This window comes from Hyperolius riggenbachi, chromosome 3 (genome assembly GCF_040937935.1).
Source record: "Hyperolius riggenbachi isolate aHypRig1 chromosome 3, aHypRig1.pri, whole genome shotgun sequence".
Lineage (NCBI taxonomy): Eukaryota > Metazoa > Chordata > Amphibia > Anura > Hyperoliidae > Hyperolius > Hyperolius riggenbachi.
Genome location: NC_090648.1, coordinates 339,885,997 through 339,909,428, shown reverse-complemented (window position 1 = coordinate 339,909,428; position 23,432 = coordinate 339,885,997). Strand labels below are relative to the sequence as shown.

The 23,432-nt window shown below is 46.9% G+C and overlaps 1 protein-coding gene across 5 annotated transcripts in view; it reads right to left on the bottom strand.

The window, feature by feature from the left end:
* LOC137563881 (putative tetratricopeptide repeat protein 41) overlaps positions 1-23,432 on the bottom strand; it is a 110,539-nt gene that overhangs the window by 45,325 nt on the left and 41,782 nt on the right. For 4 of the 5 annotated variants that reach the window (XM_068276923.1, XM_068276922.1, XM_068276924.1 and 1 more), the window contains 3 exons: positions 20,534-20,987; positions 8,895-9,125; positions 526-724 (listed from right to left, as the gene is read on the bottom strand). In XM_068276923.1, the coding sequence (XP_068133024.1) occupies positions 526-724; positions 8,895-9,125; positions 20,534-20,987 (884 nt within the window). The remainder of the gene's footprint in view (positions 1-525; positions 725-8,894; positions 9,126-20,533; positions 20,988-23,432) is intronic. The other variant, XM_068276926.1, reaches the window with a different exon arrangement.

Below are 23,432 nucleotides of genomic sequence, written 5' to 3'. Positions count from 1 at the left end.
AGGAAATAAATATGACATTTATGAAATATGTGGCTGTACAACACAGGATAGCGATATGTGTCACTCGCCACATGCTGTGTCAACAATGGTAAAGTGAACACGGTGCCTTTCCACACTGTCACCACCAAATGTGCCAGTGCTCTGGTCAAGCTAAAAGGTATCCAGGTGGCTACCAAGCTCTGTTCCTGGTAACCAAGTCCGCACTGCGTCTTAGCGTGATGTAGCTAGCGCTTTCTGCTTCAGCCTGCCGGGGTGACATCCCACGCCAGCCTCTATAACATGTATCGCCCTCCATTCTGGGCTTCATCAAGAGGGATATATATATATATGTATATATATATATATATATATATATATACATAACTAATGTAACTTAATGACAATATGTTTGTTTAGGCTGAAGTTCCTCTTCAACCCGTACATTATCCAGCCACTGTGGATGTAATATCACAGGGCAAGCTTTATTTGATTTTCATCCCACTTTGACACAAATGTTATCTGATAGTGAGGAGGTACTGAAGATACCTTTTATTCAGAAGAAATCTGCACAGTTCATTCAGTCTGCCACTCAACTTCAAATGCCAGGGCACCTCTTCATATACTTGTCGGGAAAGATCTTTCTGTTGGAAGTGTCTGAGAAGAAGCTGATGATATTGTTTTCTTTTATGGTCCACTGTGGTATAAAAAGAACTATCCAGACATTCACTGATTGGCATGGCAACACCTGCAAAGCAGTACAAGGTTATTAAATGATCTTACATGACACGCTGAAACGTTAAATGAAGATCCCTTTCTGCTCAGTTGCTGGATGAATGCAAAGAGTAAACTCAGTTCAGGCAAGAAATTAACACAGTAAAAAAAACACCAAACATAGCTCAGGTTTTACTCTATTCTAAATACACTATGTAAAGCTGGCCATGCACTTATAGATGTGCAGCAGATTCGACCATCAGATAGATTTCTGTCAGATGCCTCTCAAGTCGGATCTGACAGGAATCTATCTGATGTGTGCCACACACTAGGAACAGATTTCCAATAGATTTCAGAATGAAATCTATTGAAAATCAATCTAAATGCATTATTGCACCATTAGATTCAATGCAACTCTATGGCAGCAGCAGCGAAAACAATTGAAATCGATCACAAATCGATCGATTGGCTGATTTGAAATCATCGATTTCTGATCAATCGATTCTATAGAAACGATCGATCGCTGAAATCAGCAAGTGCATGGGCCCCTTTAGGCTCAGTTTACACTTGAGCCGGATCTCCCAACAGCCAGCTGGATCGGACAGCACAGTATGTGCTCTGGTGGTCCACTGTGGTCCATTGGAGTCTGGAGAAACTGACATATGTGAATGGATGCTATTAATAACAAAGGATCTGTTGACATCTGTGTTTTTGCATTGCTTCCGATCCGGCAAAATGGATAAAAATATGTCCATTTTGCATTTTGATGTGAGCCAAGCCTGGGCCTGATAGCTTAGTGAGCTGAGACACCAAATGTTACTTTTCAGTGTCAAATGAGGCCCGTTCTGAGAGTCCATTCATACTTAAAAAGCGATTCCGGACGATCGCAATCAGTGCTTTTTTAGGAATGTACTGCGATCATTTGAGAATCGTGGCAAAATGCTGCAGGTAACACGTTTCATGATTGCCGTTAATCGCGGAACGCCCATGATCTGCGGCAATCATGGCAGTGAGATCACTGCCATTAAATTATAACTTCAGCGATTACCGAGAATCATCTGCTAATCACCCTAGTGAGAATAGTGAGACTGCTGTTACTCGGCTATTCAGGCTACATTGTGCAGGCAGCATGGACGAGACTGCTGTTACTCGGCTATTCAGGTTACATTGTGCAGGCAGCATGGACCAGACTGCTGCTACTCGGCTATTCAGGCTACATTGTGCTGGCAGCATGGACGAGACTGCTGCTACTTGGCTATTCAGGCTACATTGTGCAGGCAGCATGGACGAGACTGCTGCTACTTGGCTATTCAGGCTACATTGTGCAGGCAGCATGGACGAGACTGCTGCTCCTCGGCTATTCAGGCTACATTGTGCAGGCAGCATGGACGAGACTGCTGCTACTTGGCTGTTCAGGCTACATTGTGCAGGCAGCATGGATGAGACTGCTGCTACTTGGCTGTTCAGGCTACATTGTGCAGGCAGCATGGACGAGACTGCTGCTACTTGGCTATTCAGGCTACATTGTGCAGGCAGCATGGACGAGACTGCTGCTACTCTGCTATTCAGGCTAAATTGTGCAGGCAGCATGGACGAGACTGCTGCTACTTGGCTATTCAGGCTACATCGTGCAGGCAGCATGGACGAGACTGCTGCTACTTGGCTATTCAGGTTACATTGTGCAGGCAGCATGGACGAGACTGCTGCTACTCGGCTATTCAGGGTACATTGTGCAGGCAGCATGGACGAGACTGCTGTTACTCGGCTATTCAGGCTACATTGTGCAGGCAGTATGGACGAGACTGCTGTTACTTGACTATTAAGGCTACATTGTGCAGGCAGCATGGACGAGACTGCTGCTACTCGGCTATTCAGGCTACATTGTGCAGGCAGCATGGACGAGACTGCTGCTGCTTGGCTTTTCAGGCTACATTGTGCAGGCAGCATGGACGAGACTGCTGCTGCTTGGCTATTCAGGCTAAATTGTGCAGGCAGCATGGACGAGACTGCTGCTACTCGGCTATTCAGGCTACATTGTGCAGGCAGCATGGACGAGACTGCTGCTACTCGGCTATTCAGGCTACCTTGTGCAGGCAGCATGGACGAGACTGCTGCTCCTCGGCTATTCAGGCTACGTTGTGCAGGCAGCATGGACCAGACTGCTGCTCCTCGGCTACTCATGCTACATTGTGCAGGCAGCATGGACGAGACTGCTGCTCCTCGGCTATTCAGGCTACATTCTGCAGGCAGCATGGACGAGACTGCTGCTCCTCGGCTATTCAGGTTACATTGTGCAGGCAGCATGGACGAGACTGCTGCTACTCGGCTATTCCGGCTACATTGTGCAGGCAGCATGAACGAGACTGCTGCTACTCGGCTATTCAGGCTACATTGTGCAGGCAGCATGGACGAGACTGCTGCTACTCGGCTATTCAGGCTACATTGTGCAGGCAGCATGGACGAGACTGCTGCTACTTGGCTATTCAGGCTACGTTGTGCAGGCAGCATGGACGAGACTGCTGCTACTCGGCTATTCAGGCTACATTGTGCAGGTGTAACGATAAGTGTCAGCAAGTAACAGAGTTCTGATTATCAGGTGATCTGCAGTATCACCTATAATACAGATATATACCTGATTATTTGGGGATCTGCAGAATAACCAACAATACAAGTATACCAGGCAGCTAATGTATAGCAAGTATAGTGCTTGGTGCAACAGTAGTACTGATAGGTTAGCGATACCTCACCAGAGGAGCTGGTGGGCACTAACAGTACAGAGCCTCTCACCAGAGACAAGGGCCCTCTGGTGAGAGTAGAGTAGTCAGACTAACCGAGTTGGCAACAGACAGACAGATACAGTACCAAATCAGAAGGCAAAGGCAGGAAGGTATAAACAGGCAGAGTCAGCAACAAGATCAGATGGGCAGAAGTACAGAATCACAGAACAGAGGAATGGTCAGAACGAGCAAGAGTCATACACAGAATAATAAACAGTATTTCAGTTATAATTATAGCTACATTGTGCAGGCAGCATGAACGAGACTGCTGCTACTTGGCTATTCAGGCTACAATGTACAGGACACAGACAGTTGTCTGAGACGACGCTACCTTGTAGCTCTGAAAGTCTGTGCTGCACAGATTCCAGATGAGTACTTCAAACATGGTCACGTACATGACAATTGTTTCAATTGCTGCTTTAAGGGAGTACTTTAGGGGGGTAGGGGGGGGGGGAAAGAGTTGAACTTACCCGGGGCTTCTAATGGTCCCCCACAGACGTCCTGTGCCCGCGCAGCCACTCACCGATCCCCGCCTCTGGGTCACTTCTGGTATTTCTGACTTTAAAGTCGGAAAACCACTGCGCCTGCGCGGCCGTGCCCTCGCTGATGTCACTAGGAGTGTATTGCGCAGGCCCAGTATGGCCTGCACCTGCGCAGTACGCTCCTGGTAACATCAGCAGGAGCGAGGACACGGCCACACAGGTGCAGTGGTTTTCCGACTTTAAAATCGGAAATTTCAGAAGTGAACCGGAGGAGGGGACAGGAGCATCTGTGAGTGTCTGCGGGGGACCATTAGAAGCCCCAGGTAAGTTCAACTCTTTATCCCCCTACCCACCTACAGTAATACTTTAAGAATAAAAAAACTTCTGTGGAGAAATAATCAAAATGTATGTCGGATCAAATAGAAATAATCATTATTAAACCTTTCTATTTACAGTTGATATGTCAAAGAAATAAAATATACTAGAAGTCTATAGATTTTATCACCGCACGTGTGGCCCTCATAAAAGTGATTTATTTGACACCAGCTAATCAAGCTTAAGGTGGACAAACGTCATACAATTTTTTAAATTTCTTTTTCAATTCAAGATTTACAATCATTTTTTCTGATCAATTGTAACATTTGAAAAAAGCTGACCAATATACCACATGTGTTACATTTTTCCCCAATAATGAAAAAAAAATGGTTAAAAACTCTAAAAAAAATTCATATCTACATTATGAAATTGTCAATCTACCACACAACATACAATCTTGCAAAAAAATTGGTCAGAAATTTCCAGCACCCCAATCGAGAAAAATCTAAAAAGTATTCATTCAATCAGAATTTTAAAAAATTAAAAAAAGCTTTCGATTTTTCAGTGGAAACAATTGTTTTTATCTAATTGCTGTTAAATTGGATAATTTTATTGTATCATGTGTGTCCACCTTTAAGGCCCATACACACGGCGGATCGTTGGTAACCAGTCTTATCACCCGAACGATAGTCTGTACACACGTCGGATTTGACGCGGAAACGTCCGAACGACGGAACGTTCAAACGACGGGTAGTTCGCTAAAATCCGACGTGTGTATGGGCCTTTATACATATTTTTTTTAGGGTGGGATTAAAAAAAGCAAACTATGCCACTAAGTGCCTGCTCAGGACTGGGATACATTCATACCCTAACATTATCTTTAACCAGAGCCAGGTTTGCAAACTGCTACTTTTTTATACATTCCTTTTACTTTTCAGTAAAGGTGGGCCAATAAGAATGGAACCAGCAGACATGTAATATGTTACCATACATGTGCTTCAATAATCTACATTGACTCTGTTGCAATAAACTCACCAGTGTCTCATAAGCCGTCTCCCCTGGGACCTGATGCAATTCCAGGTGAGAAAAGACCTGCTGCATTTGAGTCTCCTGTTGCCACGTCATATTTACCAGCTAATTCAATTATAAAATAAACTTTCACAAAGCCTATGCAAATTCTAACTTACCTGTCTCATTGAAGTTATTGATTTGAGCCCTATTTATAGAATACCTTTTCATCACACAGGACACTATAAGGTTGATTCACTAAAGAATGTTAACCGTAATATGGGCAGATAGCACAAATTAGGATTACCGGCACTTACACAAATTACGTAGCAACTTAAGCAAATTGCATAGCGACCTATATACATGCACCACTTACATCGCTATGCAATTTAAGTGTTGCATGTTTATAACACATTACGCAATTTGCTTAAAGGGAATGTCCAAAGTACTTTAAAAAACAAAAATATACTTACCTGGGGCTTCCTCCATCCCCTGGCAGCCGTCTTGTGCCCTCGCCGCACTGCGAAGTACACTCCAGATGCTGTCAGCAGAACTGCGAGTTGCTCTCGCACAGGCGGAAAAGATGCCAACCTGGTGAGGTCGAAATCTGCACCTGAGGGGACCACCGGGCCACCGGCTGGATGCAGAGTTTCAGCGAGGGCACAGGATGGCTGCCAGGAGCTGAAGGAAGCCCTGGGTAAGTAGATTTTTTTGTTATTTAAAGTACCTTGGACATTCCCTTTAAGTCGCTGTGTAAATTGTGTAAATGCTAGTTATCTTAACATGCGCTATCTGTACATGTTAAAATACAAGTTTGTTTTTGTTTATTAACCCCAGTTTATTAAGTCCAAAAAGTAAAAAAAAAGTTGGCCCAAATTAACTAGATTCTGATATTATTTTTTCATTATTTATAGTGCTTTTTATTCAGAAGATAAAAAAATAAGGAGAAGTAATTCATATACTAAGTGATTATAAGATTTGAATTAGGCAAAAGCCCACATTAGCCAGAATATTGTAAATTACATTTGTTTAAGTGCTCGCTTAGATCTCATATCATTTGCCCCTTTAAACTGTCTGAGAAGCAATCTAGCAAAACGTGTTGCATTGTGGAGTCTGCAATAGTTTTTTTTTCCTGAATTTTATAATCCGAGTTGTCAATGGGGAGGTAAGCCCACCACTAACTCACATTTTTAAACTGTTTTGGTGTATTTCATCCTTCCTGGTGGCTCTGATCTGTTCTATAATTTGGTTAAGCTTGGTTTAGCTTGACCCAACAATGATTGATTGTATGGCCAAATTCAGGTGTGCTGAATATTTGGGCACTAATTGCCATCCAGGGAAGACAGTACACAGTGTTCATCATGACCTTGGAGATTTCAGGGATCCAATTGGATTTCTACATCAGCTGGCATGTGTCCCCACCCAGAGTACAAAGAAGTGAAGCCAGAGTTGGAGCAGTCATTTTCAATGTGTTTAGATAGTTATACAATATGTTTCTGTTGCACAGGAAATAGCTAGCTAGGTCATTCTGAAGGGGGAAAAGTCAATCCTCCGATGTAGGAGATTGGTACGAGCTTGTATGACTTTACTTGTCACCAGGATGGTCTGTGTGAGCCATGGTAGCAAGCAGAGGCTATTCTCCTAGTGAGCAGAATCCATGTGTTATCAATCATAAACATGCTCAGCATTCTGCTGTCAGTCAAGAGGGTTTTACATTTTACATTTTCTATATAACCTTTTATACATTTGTAACTAAGGTCCCAGTTGCCACACTCATAGTGGCAAGTGGTGCCGAGTTTCCATTTACACTGAAGGTGATTGTTATACACAAACAATAAAATTCAGGTGAATCGGGCATGTGTGATGTAAGGTCATAACTGTAACGCATGTAGAAGGATTTTTTTGTGCCTCATGTTGACTTAAAGGGAAGGTCCAAGCAAAAAAAAAAAATGAGTTTCACTTACCTGGGGCTTCTACCAGCCCCATGTAGCCATCCTGTGCCCTCGTAGTCACTCACTGCTGCTCCAGTCCCCTGCTGGCAGCTTTCTGACCTCGGAGGTCAGGGCCACATTGCATACATTTTTACGCATTCCAGCTAGTGCAGGAACAAAAATTTACGTGTTGCACCACTAACGCGTAAAAATGTATGTGTTAATGTTCCTGCACTAGCGGGAATGTGTAAAAATGTACGCAATTCGGCCCTGACCTCCGAGGTCAGAAAGCTGCCAGCGGGGGACTGGAGCAGCAGTGAGTGACTACGAGGGCACAGGATGGCTGCATGGGGCTGGTAGAAGCCCCAGGTAAGTGAAACTAATTTTTTTTTTTTTTGCTTGGACCTTCCCTTTAAAGAGGAACTCCAGTGAAAATAATGTAATAAAAAAGTGCTTCATTTTTACAATAATTATGTATAAATGATTTAGTCAGTGTTTGCCCACTGTAAAATCTTTTAAATCCCTGATTTACATTCTGACATTTATTACATGGTGACATTTTTACTGTTGGCAGGTTATGTAGCTGCTGCATGTTTTTTTGTCAGTTGGAAACAGCAGTAAACAGCTATTTCCCACAATGCAGCAAGGTTCACAGACAGGAAACTGCCAGGAGTACATACTTAGAGTTTCTTGTGGGAGGGGTTTCACCACAATATCAGTCATACAGCGCCCCCTGATGGTCTGTTTGTGAAAAGGAATAGATTTCTCATGTAAAAGGGGGTATCATTGCATACAAATCCACAGCGCTTGGTACTCAGATCGGCATCTGCAGTAACCCCACAGTGCTCAAAATCATGTTTCCATAGTGACCATCACCAGAAATAAATCGAGAAAGGTCATTTCTCCATCCAAGAAACATATAAACATTTATTAGAAGCTGAATCTACATCACATATACAATGACTTACTTCCAGGGTCCTTTTGACAGGGACCCTTAGTAGTTAAAAGCATATAGTGTAACCCAGTACACATTTAAAATCCAAAAACGATCTCATATAAGTTGCCCAGTCTCCAGTTCCTACCGGTTTCGGCCTTGCGCCGTCATCAGGTTCCCTGATGACGGCGCAAGGCCGAAACCGGTAGCAACTGGAGACTGGGCAACTTATATGAGATCGTTTTTGGATTTTAAATGTGTACTGGGTTACACTATATGCGTTTAACTACTAAGGGTCCCTGTCAAAAGGACCCTGGAAGTAAGTCATTGTATATGTGATGTAGATTCAGCTTCTAATAAATGTTTATATGTTTCTTGGATGGAGAAATTACCTTTCTCGATTTATTTCTGGTGATGGTCACTATGGAAACATGATTTTGAGCACTGTGGGGTTACTGCAGATGCCGATCTGAGTACCAAGCGCTGTGGATTTGTATGCAATTTTTCTTGGAACCGATTGTGGATGTGGTTGATCCTGAGCAGCTGGTGGAACATACACATGAGATAAAGATTGGATCAGCGCCTGTATATACTACAAAAAAGGGGGTATCAGCTACTGATTGGGATAAAGTTCAATTCTTGGTCGGAGTTTCTCTTTAAGTCCTGAATCTCCATCAGTTGCATTCTAAATATTCTTGCTACTTTTAAAAATAAAAAGAACTACTAGCTAAGCAGTAGCTGCTGTTGTAATGCTTACCAAGTAGAAGGTGTGATACTGCATCATGAAAAGACTGTGGATAAATATGTAGTAACCCATCTGGTTTCTCCCGAATCCATTTGGATGTTGCTGATCGGAATACAGCCCAGTGCTGTGGTGTAACTTCATACTGATGTCTGTATCCATTTTTTCTCAGTAGCTGCAGGATATCGTTCTCATGGAGGCCGCAGCGTGAGATGGAGAGGAAGCACAAGACATCCACCACCCACCCTAATTCACCAACACAAACACTATCTCGTCATTCATGGGTACATTTTTGGGGTTTGGCTGTTAAAACTACTTTTCAAATATCAAAAGAATTCTACCAAAATCAAAGATACACGCTACAAATAAAAGTGAGGCATCATAGTGGCACTGTAGTGACATGTAGTAGAATATAGTACATTTTTTAGGATACCTTCTTTTTCATTAATTAACCTGGTTTCAGAAACACTTATTTTATCTACCCCTCTTAGATTTTTGTAAATATTTTATGATATATTTTCATGGGACAACCCTGATACCAGGGGCGTAACTAGACATCACTGGGCCCCCTGTGAAACTTTGGATGGGCCCCCCCACCCCCCTCGCTTTCTGCACAGGAAAACTGAGGACCAGTGTGTTTTCTCCATGCAGATAAAAACACTTAGATTTAAAGGATATGTCAGGCAATCTATGCTACCCCCAGATCTACTTACCCGGGGCTTCCTCCAGCCCCTTGCAGCTGACAAGTCCCTCGTTGCAGCTCTGCTCCCAGTACATACATACCAGGGCCGGCTTTAGGGGGGGGGGGGGGGCGAGAGGGGGCAGAGCCCCCTCAAACAGACTCGTTGCCCCCTCAAATCAGAGCCGCTCTCGTTCTGCCGCTGCGGCTGCTTCCTGGTCCATGACGTGGAGCGCAGAGCAGTCATGTGATCAGTCACATAACCGCTTCTCCCTCCGGCGGCTCTCCGAGAGGAGTCTCTGCTTTCAGGCTGAGAAGAAGGCAGTGGCGAGTCTGGCGACATTAATAGCCGCCCCGCATAGAGGAGGAGTTGACTCTCTCAGAGAAAGAGGAATTCTGCTCCTCTGAGAGAGTCGACTCCTCCTCTATGCGGGGCGGCCTCTTAAGGTCCCGCTCCCGCCGCTGTGCCTACGTCAGAGCTGAGATTCCTCTCGGAGAGAGCAGAGCAGACGTGCTCTTGTGAATATCTTGCTGCCTTCCGGCATTGTCCGCTGCGGCGCCCGCCATCTGCTATCTGCCAGTGCCACCAGCCTCACCAGACACTGTCTGTGGCAGTGTGCTGTTCCAGTTAGGAAATTAATTAGATAATTGCGTCCTGAGACTCCTCTCATAGACAGCACACACGTGCTGTAACAACTTCTGAATAACTTGCTTCAGGCATTGTCTGCCCGCCATCTGCTATCTGCCACTCGTCTCACCAGTCACTGTCTGTGGCAGTTTGCTGTGCCAGTTAGCAAATTAATCAGATAATTGCGTCCTCTGCTATCTGCCTCCCGCCTCACCAGACACTGTCATTGAAGGTGTGTCCAAACTTTTGTCTGTGCTGTATATTTTTGGGGATAGAGCTCAAACTTCCCCGGCAGACCTTTAACCCCACTGTAAGGTCATGACATGTATATTTGGCCCCACCCATGACCACGCCCACGGTCTGTTGCATGACCACGCCCATTTTGCGCAGGGTTTTTTCATGCCCCCTGCAAATTTCTGTCTGCCCCCTCATATGTGCCTGGCTAGAACCGGCCCTGATACATACACACACAGCCTTATTATTTTACTACATGAGAGCACATGCTATATGGAGGAACAACAATGAAATGCTGAACATAAGATATAGTATTTACTGTAACTTTGGCAAAACATTCAGAATGTCACTGATTGATACTGTTATTACAAGAACTTGGACTCAGTATGAGACACAAGCTCTCAATGAAGAAGCAACAGTAAAGGTGCGTACACACGCACTACGTCCGCCAACGACGGGTCCGTCAGACCCTCCCGCTGGGCAGACTTTCAGGCGACAGTAGCGCGTGTGTACGCACTGTCGGCGGACTGATAAGGCGGTTTCTGAGCGATCCGCCCGGCGGATCCTTCAGAAACAGCCTTATTAGTCCGACGACAGTGCGTTCACACTCGCTACTGTCGCCTGAAAGTCCGCCCAGCAGGATGGTCTGACAGACCCGTCGTTGGCGGATGTAGTGCATGTGTACGCACCTTTAGACATCAATCTCCATTCCACTGTGTTGTAAAAGTAATTAGAAGCCATAAGGTCATTAACCTGTGTGTGATAAGAATCTAGGAATCCTTTTCGGAGTGATTGCTGAAAAGGGAAAAGTCTACAACCATTTTTCAAAATGTTGTACAAACTTTGTTTGTAAGGTTGTACATGAAGTCCTCAGAACTTTGTAGCAGTGAGAAACAGATATTTTTTACGAACCCTAGGGAGCAGGGACAGTGTACAAATTCCAAAGTGTGTATGAGTCCTTATCTGTGTGATGGACACATGCAGTCAATATAACAATGGTGCGAGAACAGAATACGTTTTTTTTCTCCATGCCCTTAGCTGTCAGTCTCTCACACTTTCCCCCCACGGCCCCCCCTGTGGCTTCTTGGCCCCCCTGCGGAGGCATCCCTTGCAGGGTCTATTGCTATGCCCCTGCCTGATACAATGGAAGGTAGTCATTGTAAGAGTGTAAAGCAGGCCATACACTGGCCCGATTTGCGCCCGTTTCGACAGCAGATTCGATCACTGGGATCGAATCTGCTGCCAATCGTTCACGCTACACGCCGAATTTCGATCCATTTCGTCCGATCCCGTCGATCGTGCCGTGCGGAAAATAACCGTCGATCGCCCGCGGGTAAAGAGCGCATCGCTAGCGGCGTTCGAGTGCCCGACGACCGACGCAATAGAGCCCGCATACATTACCTGCTCCGCCGGCGCGACTGCAGTCTCCCGGTCACCGCTGCTCCGTCTGCGCTCTGGTCTCCAGGTCCGGCATGCCTCACTTCTTCTAGCCCGGCAGGAAGTTTAAACAGTAGAGCGCCCTCTACTGTTTAAACTTCCTGCCGGGCTAGAAGAAGTGAGGCATGCCGGATCTGGAGACCAGAGCGCAGACAGAGCAGCGGTGACCGGGAGACTGCAGTCGCGCCGGCGGAGCAGGTAATGTATGCGGGCGGGCGGGGGCAGCAGCAGCAGTACCACCACAACAGATTGTGAACGGTTTCAGGCTGAAATCGGTTCACAATCTGTTTGCTGTAAAGGTAGCCATACGATCCCTCTCTGATCAGATTCGATCAGAGAGGGATCTATCTGTTGGTCGAATCTGATGGCAAATCGACCAGTGTATGGCCACCTTAAATTTGCTGTCCCATCAAAATAACTCAACACACAGCCATTACTGTCTAAACCTCTGGCAACAAAAGTGAGTCAACCCCTAAGTGAAGAATGTCAACATTCTGCCCAATTATATATTTTCTACCCCCAGGTTACCAGTTAGTGTTACAAGGTCTCAGGTGTGAATGGGGAACAGGTGTGTTGAATCTAGTTTTATTAATTTCATATTCTCTCATACTCAGTGGTCACTGCATGTCACCTCATTGCAGAGATCTCTCTGAGAATCTTAAAAAAGGAATTGTTGTCAACATAAAGATGGCCTAGGCTATAAGAAGATTCCCAACACCCTGAAACTGAGCTGCAGCACTGTGGCCAAAACCACGCATGTACTATTCACGCCGGAGCCCAAGTGGAAAGCCGCTAGTGCACCTGCGTGCAGCAGTGACAGGTGCCGGCTTTCAGGGGTGCCTTGTTTAGGCTGAAGTTCCTCTTTAATGCTAGGTACACACCATACAATTTTCTGTTAGATTTTCTGTTATGCTGGGAATACATGGTACGTTTTTGAGGCTCGATTCTCCTGCCCGATCGATTCCCCGCTCAATTCCGTGCCTGATTCTCTTATCTTCCATTCATTTTTCTTATCTTTTCCCATTGTTCCCCATGCAAAATCGAGCGCAGAAACGATCGGGCGGGAGATCGAACATGTTGCAAATTAGCTATCGAGCCATTTAAATGGCTCAAAATCGAACTATCTAACCATCTATCTGCCTAGCAATTAGGCATTGTTCTACTCAGCAGGAGATAACCAGAAGACAATGCACCAGAGATAATGACCATACTCTACAGAAAATAATGTAATAGAAAATCTAATGCCTAGTACACACCATACAATTTTCTGTAATGCTGGAGATACATGGTACGTTTCTGTACCGTGTATCGACCAGCTGATCCGGCCAGCTGATAATATTCAGCTGGCCCGATCATGCCGCTCGATCCGCGCACGCTCGATTCCTGCCGGCGGACAATGGCAGGGAATCGAGCGGCTGATAAGGACCGCCGGCGGGGACGAGCGCGAATCGATCCGTGCGCACGCGCAGGGACGCGGCGAGGGTCGATCCGGCGGCTAATCGGCCGCTGGATCGACCCGTGTATGCCCAGCATAAAGCTGGCCATACACTGGCCCGATTTGCGCCCGTTTCGACAGCAGATTCGATCACTGGGATCGAATCTGCTGCCAATCGCTCACTCTACACGCCGAATTTCGATCCATTTCGTCCGATCCCGTCGATCGCGCCGTGCGGAAAATAACCGTCGATCGCCCGCGGGTAAAGAGCGCATCGCTAGCGCCGTTCGAGTGCCCGACGACCGACGCAATAGAGCCCGCATACATTACCTGCTCCGCCGGCGCGACTCCAGTCTCCCGGTCACCGCTGCTCTGTCTGCGCTCTGGTCTCCAGGTCCGGCATGCCTCACTTCTTCTAGCCCGGCAGGAAGTTTAAACAGTAGAGCGCCCTCTACTGTTTAAACTTCCTGCCGGGCTACAAGAAGTGAGGCATGCCGGACCTGGAGACCAGAGCGCAGACAGAGCAGCGGTGACCGGGGGACTGGAGTCGCGCCGGCGGAGCAGGTAATGTATGCGGGCGGGGGCAGCAGCAGCAGCACCACCACAACAGATTGTGAACGGTTTCAGGCTGAAATCGGTTCACAAACTGTTTGCTGTAAAGGCAGCCATACGATCCCTCTCTGATCAGATTCGATCAGAGAGGGATCTATCTGTTGGTCGAATCTGATGGCAAACCGACCAGTGTATGGCCACCTTAAGATTTTCTGTTACATTTACCTGCCAGGTAGATAATTTCCAACATGTTGGAAATTATCTATCTAACCATCTATCGGCCTAACAATTAGGCATTGTTCTACTCAGCAGGAGATAACCAGAAGACAATGCACCAGAGATAATGACCATACTCTACCAGTACTTTACAGAAAATAATCTAATTACAGAAAATAGAAAAATCGAACAGAAAATTGTATGGTGTTTACTAGGCATAATGCTATTTTCCGTGATGGATCAGATTGATAAAATCCCTCATGGCCGATATTACTCCCAATCGATTCTGCGCTCAATTTCTCATAGAAGTGAATGGAAAAAGATAAGAAAAACGAGCGAAGATAAGATAATAGAGTGCAGAATCGAGCGGAAAAAAAGTGGCTTCTGGGCCCCCCTGGGCACTCACTCGTGTGGCTGCAGTAATTAGAGAAGGGAGAGAACCTTGCTGCTGACATAGGGAAAGCTTAGTTAGGTTCTTGTGTTAGGCTTGTTAGGTTGCTCCTTCTTGCTGATCTTATTGCTAAAAAAAACACTCCTCATCCTCAACAGCTCTTTTGAGAGCTAATGTTGTTCTTGTGATCTATTTTTTTTTTTTTTGTGCGTGTGTCCCACAGACACTTGTGTTGCATATACAGCCTTGGTAATTCCTACTGTGCCACTGCCAGGCCCAGCACATTCAGTGACTTCCGGTTTGTGTGACAGGTGCACATTTGTAATACCAATGACTGCATACCCACCTGTTGTTCAGTGCACCCACCTACCTACGTGACCGCACGCAGTGTCACTGCACCTGTTCACGGTACCTGTGTGGGTGTGACAGCTGCACATTTGTAATACCAATCACTGCATACCCACCTGTTGTTCAGTGCACCTACCTACCTATGTGACTGCACGCAGTGTCACTGCACCTGTTCACAGAACCTGTGTGTGTGTGAGACAGGTGCACATTTGTAATACCAATCACTGCATACCCACCTGTTCAGTGCACCTACCTACCTACGTGACTGCACGCAGTGTCACTGCACCTGTTCACGGTACCTGTGTGTGTGTGTGTGTGTGTGTGTGTGTGTGTGTGTGTGTGTGTGTGTGTGTGTGTGTGTGTGTGTGTGTGTGTGTGTGTGTGTGTGTGACAGGTGCACATTTGTAATACCAATCACTGCATACCCACCTGTTGTTCAGTGCACCTACCTACCTACGTGACCGCACGCAGTGTCACTGCACCTGTTCACGGTACCTGTGTGGGTGTGACAGCTGCACATTTGTAATACCAATCACTGCATAACCACCTGTCGTTCAGTGCACCTACCTACCTACGTGACCGCACACAGTGTCACTGCACCTGTTCACGGTACCTGTGTGTGCGTGTGACAGCTGCACATTTGTAATACCAATCATTGCATACCCACCTGTTGTTCAGTGCACCTACCCAGCTACTTGAGCGCACGCAGTGTCACTGCACCTGTTCATGGTACCTGTGTGTGTGTGACAGGTGCACATTTGGAATACCAATCACTGCATACCCATCTGTTGTTCAGTGCACCTACCTACCTACATGACCGCACGCAGTGTCACTGCACCTGTTCACGGAACCTGTGTGTGTGACAGGCAGCTGCACATTTGTAATACCAATCATTGCATACCCACCTGTTCAGTGCACCTACCTACCTACCTACCTGCATGACCGCAAGCAGTGTTATATACCAGTCACTGCACCTGTTCACGGTACCTGTGTGTATGACAGCTGCACATTTGTAATACCAATCACTGCATACTCACCTGTTGTTCAGTGCACCTACCTACCTATGTGACCGCACGCAGTGTCACTGCACCTGTTCACGGTACCTGTGTGGGTGTGACAGCTGCACATTTGTAATACCAATCACTGCATACCCACCTGTTGTTCAGTGCACCTACCTACTTACGTGACCGCACACAGTGTCACTGCACCTGTTCACGGGACCTGTGTGTGTGTTTGTGATAGCTGCATATTTGTAATACCAATCATTGCATACCCACCTGTTGTTCAGTGCACCTACCCACCTACTTGAGCGCACGCAGTGTCACTGCACCTGTTCACGGTACCTGTGTGTGTGTGACAGGTGCACATTTTTAATACCAATCACTGCATACCCACCTGTTGTTCAGTGCACCTACCTACCTACGTGACCGCACACAGTGTCACTGCACCTGTTCACGGTACCTGTGTGTGCGTGTGACAGGTGCACATTTGTAATACCAATCACTGCATACACACCTGTTCAGTGCACCTACCTACCTACGTGACTGCACGCAGTGTCACTGCACCTGTTCACGGTACCTGTGTGTGTGTGTGTGACAGGTGCACATTTGTAATACCAATCACTGCATACCCACCTGTTGTTCAGTGCACCTACCTACCTACGTGACCGCACGCAGTGTCACTGCACCTGTTCACGGTACCTGTGTGGGTGTGACAGCTGCACATTTGTAATACCAATCACTGCATAACCACCTGTCGTTCAGTGCACCTACCTACCTACGTGACCGCACACAGTGTCACTGCACCTGTTCACGGTACCTGTGTGTGCGTGTGACAGCTGCACATTTGTAATACCAATCATTGCATACCCACCTGTTGTTCAGTGCACCTATCCAGCTACTTGAGCGCACGCAGTGTCACTGCACCTGTTCATGGTACCTGTGTGTGTGTGACAGGTGCACATTTGGAATACCAATCACTGCATACCCATCTGTTGTTCAGTGCACCTACCTACCTACATGACCGCACGCAGTGTCACTGCACCTGTTCACGGAACCTGTGTGTGTGACAGGCAGCTGCACATTTGTAATACCAATCATTGCATACCCACCTGTTCAGTGCACCTACCTACCTACCTGCATGACCGCAAGCAGTGTTATATACCAGTCACTGCACCTGTTCACGGTACCTGTGTGTATGACAGCTGCACATTTGTAATACCAATCACTGCATACTCACCTGTTGTTCAGTGCACCTACCTACTTATGTGACCGCACGCAGTGTCACTGCACCTGTTCACGGTACCTGTGTGGGTGTGACAGCTGCACATTTGTAATACCAATCACTGCATACCCACCTGTTGTTCAGTGCACCTACCTACTTACGTGACCGCACACAGTGTCACTGCACCTGTTCACGGTACCTGTGTGTGTGTTTGTGACAGCTGCATATTTGTAATACCAATCATTGCATACCCACCTGTTGTTCAGTGCACCTACCCACCTACTTGAGCGCACGCAGTGTCACTGCACCTGTTCACGGTACCTGTGTGTGTGTGACAGGTGCACATTTTTAATACCAATCACTGCATACCCACCTGTTGTTCAGTGCACCTACCTACCTACGTGACCGCACACAGTGTCACTGCACCTGTTCACGGTACCTGTGTGTGCGTGTGACAGCTGCACATTTGTAATACCAATCATTGCATACCCACCTGTTGTTCAGTGCACCTACCCAGCTACTTGAGCGCACGCAGTGTCACTGCACCTGTTCACGGTACCTGTGTGTGTGTGACAGGTGCACATTTTTAATACCAATCACTGCATACCCATCTGTTGTTCAGTGCACCTACCTACCTACCTACGTGACCGCAAGCAGTGTTGTATACCAGTCACTGCACCTGTTGACGGTACCTGTGTGTATGACAGCTGCACATTTGTAATACCAATCACTGCATACCCACCTGTTCAGTGCACCTACCTACCTACGTGACCACAAGCAGTGTTATATACCAGTCACTGCACCTGTTGACGGTACCTGTGTGTGTGACAGCTGCAAATTTGTAATACTAGTCATTGCATAATTGTTCACAGTACCTGTGTGACCGCACGCTGAGTAATATACCAGTCTTTGCATACCTGTTAACTGCACCTGTGTGACAGCTGCACATTGTATTGTAATACCAGTCACTGCATACCTTACACTACACTCGATATGGACAAAACAACAGGCAGAGCCAGAAGCAGGCCACCCAGCAGGTCTGTTCGAGGTTGTGCTGACGTGATTTTGTGCGGCCCTGGACCAAAGTATAGTGCTCAGTAGAAGGTACGTCCCATCAACTCCCAAGATTGTCAGGACGTGGTTGACTATTTAACACAGAACACCTCATCTTCCGCAGCCACCAGTGCTACTTAAAGGACCACATCTGCTGGCATTTGACACTTCGCAGGAGTTATTTGGTGGGGAATTACCTGATTCACAGGCATTATTGTTACAACAAGATGAAGGCGCTAAGCAAGTAACACCACCTCATATGTCAGAGTTAGGCGACACTATGGACGTAACGTGTGAGGAGGAGGAGGATGAAGTACCTGCTGTTGGTGCAGTTTATGAGGTGTCTGAGGCAAGCAAAGCTGGGGAGGATGATTATGATGATACAGATGCCACGTGGGATCCTAAGAGACAAGATGACCAAGGGGACAGTTCAAAGGGGCAGCCAGAGAGGAGTAGGAGGAGATGAGTTGCTGAAAGAAGCAGGGGGAGCTCGTCGTCAGAAACAGCTGGTGGCAGTGTCCGGCGCCATGTATTGCCACCTATGGACAGCCAGCCAACATGCCCTTCAACGTCAGCTTCTGATGCCACCATAGTGCCATCACCCCAGAGGGGCTCAGCGGTTTGGAAATTTTTTAGTGTGTCTGCCTTAGATCAGAGCAATGCCATCTGTTCTCTCTGCAACCAAAAATTGAGCCGTGGAAAGGCCAACAGCCGCATAGGGACAACTGCCTTACGAAGGCACATGAAGAAGCCAATGTCTGCCAGTCACCCCCTTGCCCGGCGTCTGACAGCTGGCTTGGTGGAACTGTTAGCTCGCCAGCTGTTACCATACCAGCTGATGGACTCTGAGGCCTTCCGAAAATTTGTGGCCATTGGGACACCGCAGTGGAAGATACCAGACCGCAATTATTTCTCCAAAAAGGCGATACCCAAACTGTACCGTGAAGTTGAAAGGCAAGTACTGTCATCTCTGGCACACAGCGTTGGGTCAAGGGTTCATCTGACCACGGATGCCTGGTCTGCCAAGCACGGTCAGGGCAGGTACATTACTTACACAGCCCATTAGGTCAACCTGGTGACCGCTGGCAAGCAGGGAGTACGTGGATGTGCAGCGGACCTAGTTGTGACACATCCACAGCTTGCAGGCAGGCCTGCTTCCACCTCCTCTCCTCCTGCTAAATCCTCTTCGCTGTCGTCGTCCTCCTCCGCCTTGGCTAAGTGTCAGTTCAACTCTACTGGTGCCGCGATGTCCTCTCCAGCTACACAACCCCAGCTCCCCAGGGCCTATGCTGCATGCCAGGTACGACGGTGTCACGCCATCTTAGACATGTCTTGCCTCAAAGCGGAGAGTCACACTGGAGCAGCTCTCCTAGCTGCTCTTAACAAACAGGTGGATCAGTGGCTGACCCCGCACCAACTGCAGATCGGCAACGTGGTGTGTGACAATGGCAGCAATCTCATTTTGGCTTTGAATTTGGGAAAGTTGACACATGTACTCTGCATGGCACATGTGCTGAATCTCATAATTCAGAGATTTGTGACTAAGTACCCAGGCTTACAGGACGTAATTTTTCCCTGGGACTTTTGGCGTGCATCCCACCCCGCCATGCCCCCCTCCAGGTCTTGAAACATCTTTTCCATCACTTTTCTGACCAGCATAAATGTTTCTAGTTTTCAAAGTTCGCCATTGAAGTCTATTGCGGTTCGTGAAAGTTCACGCAAACCCAAACTTTTGGCGAAGGTTCGCCTTTGAGGTTCACGAACCGAAAATCGAAAGTTCGAGCCATCTCTACTTGGATGTCCTTTAAAACTGAATCATTGCAAATACCTTCTGTTTTAGGAAGGCAAGTTATGCTCAGCATTACTTTTTAGTAGAAGGGCTTTTCTGTCTCTTTTAGCCCCTTATACTGTTCTTTCCTAGAGATTCTGGGTCACCATGAGCTATCTGGGTATTCCATAAATTCTTTGAAATGCGGTTTATTGAAAAAACAGCTAAGCAGATATTACCCAATGCCAGTGCGGATTATCTGCTTCAGTCAGGGACATTTTGGTGAAGCAGGTTGTGTCAGTGCACGGCGCCTAAACTGGGAGTGGCTATAGCACTTATGCCATAGTGCGTGCTCCGTGCAAGGGTAATTCGGGCTTCCAGCAATTGCTGGACCAAAATTACTTCTCCTTCCGAATTGCTACAAATTGGAGGGGAATAGTATTTTACACCACTGGGAATTTGTGCCAACAGGGTAAGCCATCATTCAGCTCACCCTGCTCCCAGCTGACTGGCGGCCTACATACACGTACGCACATTTTTTATACACTGTAGATGTATGGTTACAGTTTATCTGTCTCCTAAAATGCATGGCATGCATGCTGTTCCCATTTGCACTTCCTTGGATAACACAAAATGTATACATTTCTGACAATGCATTTATTGTTTCCTCTCTTATGTCCATGAACATACCTGTATTGGTAATGCCATTGGCTAAAGCTGAATTAATTATTTTACTCTTCTTTTTCATTTCATATGTCCAGCTGTAATGTTTAATCCAATGCTGTATAACCATTGACCATAGCTGCTCAGTAGACTGGACTTCCAGATGACTATCAATGCAGTTGGACAAATCTGGGCAGATACGCAGTTCACTTGCTAGGACAGCCAGCTGAAGAGAGCTCAATTTCTTTTTCTTGTTGTCAATGTTCTCCAACAAGCAAGGTGCAATGTGTCTACTTGGCATTGCTAGGTGTTTATGGAGAATGGACATCCGTTCACCAGCATCTGACAGGACTGGAAATGCCACCATTTGGACATCTGGGCGTAACATCAAACTCTTGTAGGACAAGTGATAGGTTCTTGTCGTTATAATCATTTTGCAATAAGGAGGCAAGCTGGCAGGTAGCCATGTAAATCCTTTAGCCTGGTTTCAAATAAAATGCATGCTTTCCATAAGTAGTTCATTAAACATGAATGTTGTACATAACAGCTATAATTTGTGATGTACACAAGCTGTGTTACTGTTTCTGATTCAAGCACTGGTTTAACCTTTATATGAGAGCACAGAAATACTGTCATACCTACCAGTGGCGTAGCTAAGAAGCTGTGCGCCCCGGTGCAAGTTTTACATGGGGCCCCCCCAAGTGCTGTATACATACCGTAACAAATGATACAGTGCACCAAAACCAATCAAGGACAACCACAGTGTCAGAGGTGCAAAAAGGGGATGTGGAGCAGTGTATTAATGATCTCTACTATTCAAAGCATTATTTATTGTATTTATAAAGCGCCAACATATTACGCAGCGCTGGACATTAATTTAGGTTACAGACAATATTTAGGGGTGACATACAGCAACATGACAATACAGGAATACAAGAAAACCAGATCACACACCATAGTATAAGTACCAGGTAATGCTTAGTCAGTCACTGGAGGGGAGCATGGACATTAGGCAAGTTAGGTTCACTCAGATGCATAGCATGGGTTCACATTAATGGAGGTGCATGATCAGGTAGGACACTAAAGGAGGAGGACCCTGCCCAAAGGCTTACAATCTAAAGGGAGAGGTAGGGACACGAAAGGTAGGGGACCAGAGTTCAGCTGTAGGTTTAGAGCAATTGTGAGGGGTAATAGGCCAGAGTGAAAAGGTGAGTTTTGAGAGCCTTCTTGAAGATGTTGAAGGAGGGGGCTGCCCTAATGGGTGGAGGTAGGGAGTTCCATAGTGTTGGAGCGGCTCTTGAGAAGTCCTGGAGGCGTGCATGGGACTGGGTGATGTGGAGGACGGTCAGGCGAAGTTCATTGGAGGAGCGGAGTGAGCGGCTTGGTATGTATCTCTGAGTAAGATCAGAAATGTAGGTTGGACAGGTTTTGTGGACAGATTTGTAGGTCAGACACAATATCTTGAATCTGATTCTGGACTGGATAGGAAGCCAGTGGAGGGATTCACGGACGGGATCCGCCCTGGTGGAGCGATGGGAAGAATGCATAATTCTTGCTGCCGCATTCATGATGGACTGCAGTGGGGATATTCGGGTCATAGGGAGACCAGACAGAAGGGCATTGCAGTGGTTGAGGCAGGAAATTATGAGGGCATGGATGAGGAGTTTGGTGGTGGCAGAGGTCAGGAAAGGGCGAATCTTACAGATGTTACGAAGGTGGAGGTTGCAAGACTTTGTAAGGATTTGAATGTGGGGAGTGAAGGAGAATGTGGAGTCCAGGGTGACACCCAGACAGCGGGCTTGAGAGGTAGGGCGGTTGGTAGTGTGGTTAACAGTGACCTGCACATCTGGGAGGTTCAGGGATGACCGGGGTGGGAAGATCATGAATTCCGTTTTGTCTAGATTTAGTTCTTAGGAACCTAGCAGACATCCAGGAGGAAATGGCAGATAGGCAGTAGGAGACTTTGTCCATGGTAGTGGTGGCTATGTCAGGGGTGTGGAGGTAGATTTGGGTGTCATCTGCATACAGATGATAGTTAAAACCCATGGAGGAGATAACCTTGCCAATGGAGGATGTGTATAGGGAGAACAGTAGGGGGCCAAGGACCGAGCCTTGGGGGACTCCCACTGAGAGGTGGTTGGGGGTGGACGAGGACTCATTGAAGGAGGTCTTGAAGGAGCGGTTGGAGAGGTAGGATGAAAGCCAGGTCAGGGACGAGATCGTGACTGCCCATGGACTGGAGGGACTAGAAGAGTAGGGGATGATCTACTGTGTCAAAAGCTGCTGAAAGGTCAAGGAGGAGGAGGATGGATTATTTACCTTCAGCTTTAGCTAAGGCAAGGTCATTGACCACTTTGGTGAGAGCCTTTTCGGTTGAGTGGGCAGGCCGAAATCCAGATTGCAGTGGGACTAGTAGTGAGTTGGCATTGAGGTACTGGGTCAGGCATTTGTGAACCAGACGCTCAAGGAGTTTTGAGGCAAAGGGGAGGAGGGAGATAGGGCGGTAGTTGGAGGGTAGCGAGGGGTCGAGGGAGGGTTTCTTGAGCAGGGGCAGTACTGTGGCCTGCTTGAAGTCTGAGGGGAAGGTGCCTGTGGATAGGGAGAGGTTAAACAGGGTAGTGAGGACTGGGGCCAAATCCGTGAAGTGAGGCTGAAGTAGATCAGAAGGGATGGGGTCAAGGGGGGAGGTAGTGGTATGGGAAGTCTGCAGTAGGTGGTTGACTTTCTCAATGATAGTAGGAGTGAAGAAGGTGAGGGGAGGATAGGGTGAAGGAGGAGTTGGTTGTGAGGGGGTGGGAGGTGAAGATTGAATATTTCCTGACGGATGGAGACTTGTTGGTGAAGTGGGTGGCTAAATCTGTGGCAGAGAGGGTGGAAACTGAAGCATCTCAAGAAGTGATTATTATCAGCACAGAACCAATCAAGA